Here is a 10518-nt window from a genome sequence, read left to right on the forward strand (position 1 = left end):
TTTGGAACTTTAAGTAAATTATCTGTCTTTGAGATGAACACAGTACAATCCTGATTTTGATAAATAAGCTAAAGCAACTTGCTGTAAGTTTTCATTTAGAAGACAAAGGGAAAAAAATGGACATGGGAGCTCACTAATCTGTTTACAAGCCAACTGACAAACAAATTTATACATAAAGGATTAAGGCAATTAAAGACACCTGCTTTATTTTAAATTATATTCTTTGCTCAATGAGGCAGCAATATACATTTCCTGGTGGGTCTTCCCCTAACACGAGATGCAGTAGGAAGTACTTTTCTGCTTTCGGTTACTTTGTATTTCACAGGAGACTAAAGAGATTTTGTGCAATATCTGAGGAAAATCTGAACTTTTGAAATCAGTAAATCAGGCACTCCCTGTCCCTCTAAAAATAAAATTATAGTTCAGAATTTCTTTACTTCTGAACTCCCCTGCATTTACCCTACCTCCAGCTCTTTGAAGGGAAATATTTTGTCTTCCATATTTCTTAGTTAAAAAAGAACAAAACAAAACAAAAACCAAAGAAGCACTCTGCATTTCCATTAGGGTTCAGCTAAAGCTACAGTTTCACTTTGCATAGAATTGCATAGACTCCTTGGGGTCTTGGTTGGTGACAAAAAGTTCCTAATATAAAAAAATAAGATCAGACTTATTCCAAATGAAAATGTTAAGTGTTGGTACAGCTATTAAAATTTCAACAGTTTTTAGTCATAGACTGTGAGGAAGATCTCGGAAGTCTTTGAGCACCTGTCAAAAATTCCAGTGTTGGGTAACTGGACACTGTGATTTAGAAAACCTACATGCAGCCAAAGCAAGTGGACACATTAAGCATCTCATATTCCAGTGTCATGTACCAGGTATGCGGTTGGATGCTTGAAGAAATCAGCATTCTCAATTCAGCTTGTGTATGCTCTCCCATGCAGTTTTCATCTTTCTGTATTCAGTTTCCAATGCCCTTACCATTACCCTTTTTCTCTTGGTTTTGGTTCCCTTCCATATGTCCCATTAACTTAATAGACATTTCTTTCATAAAGTATTCAGTTTAAGAGATTTGTCTGCTTATATTAGCACGCAAGAGATTCTTAGTAAGATCTGGGTCTTTGAAGCTATTAACTACAGAAATAAACCCCAAATAATTATTATAAAAATTACTAGACTTTCATGACAATTAACAATTTTTGTCTCCCTTCTTGCAGCTTACAGTAAATATGGAAAAGAAAAAAGGAACTTGAGCTTCTGCAAATATTTGTTGCTCACATGAATGTTACCCTTACACAATGCATATCTCCTAGCTGACTATTCTCATGCTCTCTCTTTAAGTATTTCAAAGTTGCCCTCATTTGGTGTTCAGATGAAGAGAAAGAAGATACTGTTGTCCTAAGTGACTTATGTCATATTGTACTCTTCTCTACACCTCAGCTGAACCAGTGGAAACAATTTTTACGCTGTTTTCTTCTGCTCCAGTTTACAGTCTCTTCCAGCATCAAATCTACCAGACCTGGAAGCACACAGAAAATGGTATGTTAAACTTTCATTTTAACTTTGCTCTTAGATCTCTTTTACTGGAACTAAATGTTCCATTTTGCTGTTGTGGTTAGAAGCTGTGTAACATTGTGACAGGAAAGGAAAGCATTTACTTGCTTTAATACTAACTGGCTATCATTTATCCATGATACTGTATTTCAGAATGAGTATAATAATATCTTTTCTAATTGCTGTAACTTTTGAGGTGTTACTCTAGCCCTTAGCTCTATCAACTCTTTACATATACATGGAACCCCTGCAGAAAATCTTTCTTCAGAAACACCTAGTTGTACTGTTGCTGAATATTTGAAGAGCACTCTAAATCATTATGGGTTTTTGCCCATGCCCATAAGGATCAGTAGATTAGTGCTTTTTGAACTCTTCTTATAAAACCAAGTGTAGATCACAGAAAAATGAACAGTTCACATGCATACTCCAGCTCTACTTTTAAACAAGATTCTCATTGCAAAGACGTTGTTGTTTCTCCCATTTAAAAGTCTTTTTATTTGTTCTGGTACTATAACAGCTCCAAAGTGTTACACGTGCAAATAGTCAGATACAGCACCAGAATGGAACAGTTTACAGTTAAAATAGCTAACACATTACAAAGATAATAGGATAGAGAAGAATACACAAAGCAATGAAGCACAAAGGTGGTAGGAGCTAGGCTGGCTCTGCAACAACATTAAGTTCCTAAAAATATAGTAATTTGTGAGAGTTCAAAATCTGAGTATTGTAAATGCCCAAAAGGTCTCCCTCTCCCTCTCCCTCTCCCTCTCCCTCTCCCTCTCCCTCTCCCTCTCCCTCTCCCTCTCCCTCTCCCTCTCCCTCTCCCTCTCCCTCTCCCTCTCCTTCCCACTCTGTCAAAATGTCAGTGCAGCCCAGGTTGGTGACAATGAATTGAGGAACTTGGGTAGACACCTCAAATTAAGGGCCTGAGTGCAGTGGCTGCTTATGAGTTCATGTAGAAAGTTTGTGTTGTCAGTATAGGCTACAATCACACCTTGCCCCTGTCCTGCTCTAGTGCTTGGACAGAGTTTATTTTGGTTTATCATATCTTTAAAGGTTGAATCTAATTAACTTTTCCTTCTCTTGCGTTAAGAGTGCAGAAATTCAGCAGACAACACACACCCTTGCTCTTCCCAGCTGGTCCTCAGAGATCAGAGGGGCTGGCGGAGGCTGGCCTTGATTTCTGATTTTAACCAATTTATCACTGTTTAGTCTGGTCATGTTCCCAGATGCAACAATAATGTAGCTTGCACCACAGGCCTCATCTCCTTTTGAACAAAGGTTCACCAATAGTGAGGATTCCCTATTCATTACTGTAAGTCTGGTTGAGTTTAGTAAGAACTTCATGAAAACAGATTCACTAATGGTGCAGTTTCTTGGAGCAAGAGATTAGAGATTCTTTTGTATTTTCCGTGATAAATCCACTAGACCTGCAAAACTTGAGTGTACAGTGCTATGTGTAAGTGCTCCAGGGGATACTCCAATGTAATCAGAGGTGCGAATGTTACCAAAGAAATCTTCCCTATTTTGGGGAAGAAAGAGAAGCAAGCCTGTTGACTTTTTGCAAGATAGTCATATTCTCATTCTCTGCCAATGATGATTTAAAATCCATTTTAGCCAATTTAAGACAACTTAAAATTTTGGGAGAAATTTTGTAGCACTGGCAGCGAATGGGAAAGGAAATTGTGGTAGAGGAAAGGTTGGGCTGTAGTACTGTATTAGGTTACACTGAATTCAAGATATGCAGTGAACTTCTACATTTTTATTTCTGTACTGAGGCTCTGAATCCCCAAAGTGATGCCACTTGTCTGTGGACTCTAGATAGCAGAAGTGCAGTGTCGTGTGAGGTTTGACCTTCCTTCTCGCACATCTGCTGCCCTGCAGGTCACTGGAGCACTCTTCTAGGTGCATGGATGCAGAGGTAGGTTTAGCGTAGTTCTCTAAGGTAACACAGAAACACAGAGTTGTCTAGGAGACACTGTGGTTGAAGTGAACCGAGCGTACAACAGGAAGCCTCGCTTCACCTCCAATCTGTGTCACCTGCAAGGCATGTCTTTGGCAGCACTCAACAGGGGTTGCACAGACCGCTTGAGTGCATCTCTGTATATTCTTGTGCCCCAGCTAAAGAGAAAAAACACTTCCTTGTGTCTTGGATATTTTAGTTAACCATCCAATTTTCTGCTTCTTACCTGAGTTTTAACATTCCATTAATATTATCCTACTTGTTTAAGAGCCCTCCATGTGCCATGCATCTGCAAGCCTTCAACCCTGAGTTTTCAAGGGAGAAATGACCAGCACCTGACACCAGCAGTTAAGATGCTGGGCAGCACAGCAAAATGGTCATGGCCTCTCTGCCTGTGTCACACAAGCCAAGGCTGGGATTTTGGCTCTGGGTATTTAATGCTTTTTAGCCTTTTATGGAACATGCCCAGTTTTAAACCTGTCTTTGATTTTCATTTCCACACTTCACATCAACACAGTGTTTTCTTGTCTCCCTGTTCTTAAAACTTATGGAAATAAAGCCATAGAGTGGCTTAGGTCAACTCTCCACCTGTCCTGACGCTTCAGTAAGTTTGAAAGTCTACACTTTCTTTTAAGTGACTATTGATTTTATCTATTATACCCTATGAAATAGCAACTTTGCTCATCTATTCCAGTATGCAATGGTAATCTGCTGGAAGTTTAACACCTCCTGTTTCCCCTTAAAAGAAAAGAACATTCACAGAGATGTAAACTTCAATCACCTGTGTTGTCAGTTTTTCTGTAGATTTTTTTAACACATTTTTTTTACAGTTTGTAGGGTGATATTTATATAAATATAAATATAAATATAAATATAAATATAAATATAAATATAAATATAAATATAAATATATAAATATAAATATAAATATAAATATAAAATATATATATATTTATATAAATATAAATATAAAGCAAAGAACATCAACATATGCTTTGCCAAAACTTATAATCCTACCTGCCCATCTAATACTGGCCACTGTGAGACAAGTATAGTTCTCTATTTGGTCTAACCCATTATGAGGGTGAAATGTTTAATTGCCTTAAACTAATACGTCTGTGTTTCCTTGTTTTTAGGTACCTTGTGCAAAGATGTCAAATGCATTGTTATTTGTCTTGCTCTTCCTGTTTCCGATGCTGCTGTCAGGAGCTTGGTTTCCCAAAACTTTACCCTGTGATGTTAAATCCTCGGAAGGTACTGTGACAGTGGACTGCACCTACCGGCGTCTCACAGAAGTCCCCAGAGGGATCCCTGAAAATGCTACCAACCTCACCCTAAGTATTAACAGTATCCCCCATATTGATCCAACATCCTTTGCTCAACTTAAAAACCTCATGGAGATTGACTTCAGATGCAACTGTGTGCCTGTCAAACTGGGACCCAAAGATCGTGTGTGCAACAGCAGTCTGAAGATTGACAATGGCAGTTTTGCTGCCCTGACAAGACTGAAGTCATTGTACTTGGATGCAAACCAGCTGTTGGAAATACCCCGAGGTCTTCCTGCTACTTTAACCCTGCTGAGCCTGGAAGCAAATACTATCTTTTCTATCCAGAAAACCAACTTGTCAGAGCTAGGAAACATAGAGGTATTGTATCTGGGACAGAACTGTTACTACCGTAATCCGTGCAATGTTTCATTTGAAATTGAGGAAACAGCCTTTCTGCAGCTGAAAAAATTAACAATACTATCCCTGAAGTCCAACAACTTAACACATATTCCACCCAATTTGTCATCTACTTTGAAGGAACTGTATATTTACAATAACAGGATTCAAGTGATTCAAGAACAGGATTTAAGTGCCCTTCCCAACCTAGAAATTCTCGATCTGAGTGGCAACTGCCCACGTTGTTATACTGCCCCATACCCTTGTATTCCCTGCACCAATGGCTCAATTCAGATACATTCAAAGGCTTTTGATTCCTTGACAAATTTACGAATTTTGCGGCTTCACAGTAACTCTCTTCAGAGCATACCCAGCAGCTGGTTTAAAAACATCAAGAATCTGAAAGAACTTGACCTCTCCCAAAATTTCCTCATGAAGGAGATTGGAGATGCTCAGTTTCTGAAGTTTATCCCCAGCCTGGTGGAGCTTGATCTGTCCTTTAATTTTGAACTCAAGATGTATTCTCCCTTCTTGAATCTGTCTCAGACATTTTCTTCCCTCTCTAACCTGGAAACTTTGAGGCTCAAGGGTTATGTCTTTAAAGAACTGAGAGCGACAGACCTAAAGCCACTGCTCCATCTTAGGAATCTCACTGTCTTGGACCTTGGGACTAATTTTATTAAAGTTGCAGACCTGGCAGTGTTCAAAGAATTCCCAGCTCTTAAGTTCATAGACCTCTCAGTGAATAAAATTTCTCCTTCTTCAGAGGAAAGCAACTTCTATGGGTTCTGCTCTAATCCTAGGATTTCAGTAGAGCCGTATGTCAGGGAAGCACTACCAGACATGCACTATTTCAGGTATGATGTGTATGAGCGAAGTTGCCGTTCCAAAGATAAAGAGGCTGCTTCCTACCAATCTTCAGTTAAGGAAGATTGCCTGCAATATGGAAAAACTCTGGATTTGAGCAGAAATAATGTATTTTTTATTAACCCCTCAGACTTCCGAGGACTTAGCTCCCTTAGATGTCTCAACTTGTCAGATAATGCAATAAGTCAAACTTTAAATGGAAGTGAATTCTCCTACTTGTCTGGATTGAAATATCTGGATTTTTCTAACAACAGGGTTGATTTGTTATACCAAACTGCTTTCAAAGAGCTAAAACTTTTAGAAATTCTCGACCTGAGCAACAACCAACATTATTTTCTGGCAGAAGGTGTTACTCATGTGCTTAATTTTGTGAAAAACCTAGCCCATTTGAGGAAGCTGATGATGAATGAGAATGATATTTCTACTGTTATTAACACAGGAATGGAAAGTCAATCTCTTCAAATTTTAGAATTTAGAGGAAATCGTTTAGATGTTTTATGGGTGGATGGCAATGCTAAATACTTGTCCTTCTTCAGGAATCTGACCAGCCTGGAAGAACTGGATATTTCCTCCAACTCGCTCACTTTTTTGCCTCACGGTGTTTTTGAAGCAATGCCTCCCAAACTCAAGCTCCTCAACTTAACTAGTAATCGATTGAAGAGTTTCAACTGGGGAAACCTCCCCTATCTGAAGAAACTAGTAACTCTGGACCTGAGCAATAACCTTCTGACTACTGTTCCCCGAGAACTGTCCAATTGCTCTTCATCACTGCAAGAACTGATGCTCCGAAACAATCGTATTCAGCATCTAACCAAACATTTTCTCAGAGGCGCATTTAAACTGAGGTATTTGGACCTCAGTTCAAACAAGATTGAAATCATTAAGAAGTCTAGTTTCCCTGAAAATGTCATCAACAACCTGGAGATGCTGCTTTTGCACGGCAATCCTTTCAAGTGCAACTGTGAGGCCGTGTGGTTTGTCTGGTGGATCAATCAGACTCAAGTGACTATTCCTCTTCTGGCCACGGACGTGACCTGCGCTGGCCCAGGGGCACATAAGGGAAGGAGTGTGGTTTTCTTGGATCTGTACACGTGTGAGCTGGACACCTCATATTTGATCCTGTACGCTCTGTCAGCTTCAGCCATCCTCAGCTTTATGGTGCTTGCGGTGACGAGCCATCTGTACTTCTGGGACGTGTGGTACAGTTACCATTACTGCACTGCCAAGCTGAAGGGCTATCGGCGTCTAGCTTTACCAGATGCCTGTTACGATGCTTTTATTGCCTATGACAATGAAGATCCAGCTGTGAATGACTGGGTGATGGAAGAACTGGTTAAAAGGCTGGAAGACCGAAAAGCCAGGCAGTTCAATTTATGCCTGGAAGGAAGGGACTGGCTCCCGGGACAGCCAGTCTTTGACAACCTTTCCCAGAGCATTCAGTTAAGCAAAAAGACCGTATTTGTGCTGACCAATAAGTATATTAAAAGCGGTAGTTTCAGGACAACCTTTTACATGGCCCACCAGCGGCTTCTGGATGAAAAACTGGATGTCATTATCTTGATATTTCTTGAGAAGGTTTTGCAGAAGTCGCGCTATGTCCGGCTGAGGAAGAGGCTGTGCCGAAGTTCTGTCCTGGAATGGCCAACTAATCCTCAATCTCAGCCCTTCTTCTGGCAGTGCCTGAAAAATGCCATAGCTACAAACAATTCACTGGCTTACAACAAGCTTCTCCAAGAAACTGTTTAGCTCTACTCTCCCTGTATATATAGTTATGATACAGAGTTAGCAAAAGATCCTCAACTTCATTTGCCAAAACTGTTGAAGTACAGAAGGTCAATCTAATTTTGATATTATGCCTGAAAATGGTATGCACATTTAGTTCCAAAGCTGAAAATTTACTTGTTGTGCTATGACAAGTTTTTAGAGAAACTGTTACTAGAGCAGATGTTTAGCTGACATGTACCTTGGTTGGCCCTGATTGCTGCACAGCAAGAGGAGATGCTAAAATGGGGAAGGTGTGTGAGGTCAAGTTCAGAAGGGCTTGCAGGCTTCTGCATGAAAGCAAGGAGGGGGAGGAGGACAGCAGAGAGGCAGAGGGACAGGCACAAGGCAGATAGAGAAACTCAAGTAAACCAAGGTGGAAGTGAGAAGAGACAAAGAAAAGAAGGTAAAAAGATAAAAGAGAAAGTGGAAAAGTTGGGGGGAAATGCAGCTAAAGTAGGGTATGGTAGAAGTTGCACAGGTACTGCTAATCTGCAAGTCACCTTTTCACTCTGCCTTTCACCTGCCTCCTGGGCTGCTGGCTGAGCTGGCTCCTTCCTGAATACTCAGGGCTTCTCTCCAGTGTTGTAATGTCAGTTTTAGGAGCTTGGTTTCTCCGTTTCCATCCAAGTCCTGTGTTACAACCCCTTTCTGTATCAGCTGGGATGGTGTTAGCTGGTCCAGCCAGGGCTGGGGCCTGAGGACATGCTAAAGTAACTGAGTCACCTCCCCTTGCCCAGACTTTCTGCAGAAGAAAACATGGTCAAAATTTGGAAGTGCAAAACATGTAAGACCAAGTCATACAAGGAAAGAGTACATCCCACTGTTTCTTTAGCTGTGCTGTGGTGCTCCAGAGCAGCCTCAAGCTCTCTTTCACCTTCTTGTTCCCCAGGTAGGCCCCTCTCCCACAGCAGCTGATAGGGCACCACTAAATACCTGAGATAGGAATGGGTTTGACTTTAGAGACATCCTGAAAAAGGGAAGAAACGATGCTCAGAAACATTAACACCTGGGCCTGTTCCCCACTCTGTTTCACAGAACAGACTCATCAAACACTTGAGAGTATTTCAACTGAAGTCTTTTGTAATGGCAGCCTAAATTTCTGAGTGTGACATGGGCAGGTTCTCTGCTTGCTGTGATGATTGTTTTGGGAGGGCAGCGCATTCTCACCTTTCTGGGTGCTCCTGTGTGCAGCAATCTGGGTAGCTTCTCCTCTCTTGCTCAAAGTTCTTTTTCTTTTTTGGCAGCTAGTCTCAGTGACAACTCTGGCTGCTGGGGAACTGATACTCTTAATTGCTTTAATCCTGTCTGGTTTTCACTTACCTGTTCTGACTGGTCCTTTCTTTAAATAGACCCTCTTTTATTTAATTGTAGGCAACCATACAGACAAGAACACAAACAGGAAAATGAAACTTCATGTAATAACATTGCAGATAAGAAGGGTTTTTTTCCTCTCAATTTGTCACATCATTTTTATTGGTTAAATAGAACAGTAGGAAATAAAGACGGACCTCGTTAAAAAAAAAAAACACGGTATTTTTATGGTTATATTTTAATAATGTGTATTTCTGATGGTTCTGTTTGAAAGCCTAAACAATCTGTACCTCTAAATATGATATCATGAGCTATAACATGACTCTCTCCATAAGGTAATGCTTGAAAAAGGAACCGCTGTTCCTCAGTTACTCACACACCATCTCCCTCTGCCTCCCCACAATGTCTATTTTGGAGCAGATCCTCTTTCACAGCCTCGTTGATTAGGGCAGGAACACAAGGTCACTTAGTCTTTCTGAGGTTGAGGGGAGAAGTGTTTTCTCATCTTCCATTGAGGAGCATGTGAAGGATGGGTAAGACATGAATAGCAATGTTTATATATTGATACACGTACTAAGGGACCTACTAAGGGATTAGGAAAGGTATGCTCCTTGATTTGTTTCTTGTTAACAAGAGAGCCTCATGAGCAAAGTGATGATTGGTGGATATTTTGGACCATGGAGTAGTTTAATTTAAAATATCTGGTGGCAGATATTTGCCAGCAAAACTCTGGATAAGAGGAGAGCAGAATTCAGGCTGCTGAGGGAACTACTTTGCAAGGTCCCCTAGGAAAATGGTTTTGAAGATGCAGGGATCCATCAGTGTGGTCACATTTTAAACACCATCCCTTAAGGGCACAGGAACATGCAATTCCAAAATGTTGGAAGTCATGCTGGCGAGGCAGAAGGCCAGCTTGGCTAACCAGGGATCTTTTTCTGGAGCTAAGGCAAAAAGAAGAAAGTGCATGGCCAGTGGAAACAAGGTTGTGTGACTTGGGAGGATGTTATGGTTTGACCTCAACTGACAGCTAGCAATCACTTCTCCCCAGCCCTGGTCGGATGGGAAGGAGAATCAGAAAAGAAAAGTAAAACTCGTTGTTTGAGAAAAGAACAGTGTAATAATTGAAATGAAGCAAAATCTAATATTGCAACAACAAGAACAATAATAATAATAAAAAGGGGAGAGAGAGAGAAAGTGATAAAACCCAAGAATGACTAGTGATGAACAATAGCTGCTCCCCACTCACTAACTGAAACAAAACTTATCTCCAAACCACAATAAGTTCCCCTTCCAGGTAGCTCCCCCAATCTATATACTAGGCATGACATTCTATGGTATGAAATATCCCTTTGGCCAGTTCAGATCAGCTGTCCTGGCCATGCTCTCTCCCTTCTCTCT

The 10518-nt window shown here is 40.6% G+C and overlaps 1 protein-coding gene across 1 annotated transcript; it reads left to right on the forward strand.

Annotated features, from left to right (window-relative positions):
• The first annotated feature begins 1441 nt into the window (after nucleotides 1–1441).
• Nucleotides 1442–9304, forward strand: LOC126648625 (toll-like receptor 7). Its single transcript, XM_050331905.1, has 2 exons — nucleotides 1442–1536; nucleotides 4651–9304. The coding sequence occupies exons 1-2, from the start codon at nucleotides 1534–1536 to the stop codon at nucleotides 7789–7791; spliced, it is 3144 nt and encodes a 1047-aa protein (XP_050187862.1). The 5' UTR covers nucleotides 1442–1533; the 3' UTR covers nucleotides 7792–9304.
• The last annotated feature ends 1214 nt before the right edge of the window (nucleotides 9305–10518 follow it).

This window comes from Myiozetetes cayanensis, unplaced genomic scaffold, assembly GCF_022539395.1.
Source record: "Myiozetetes cayanensis isolate MyiCay16 unplaced genomic scaffold, myiCay2020 scf5-8, whole genome shotgun sequence".
Classification (NCBI taxonomy): domain Eukaryota; kingdom Metazoa; phylum Chordata; class Aves; order Passeriformes; family Tyrannidae; genus Myiozetetes; species Myiozetetes cayanensis.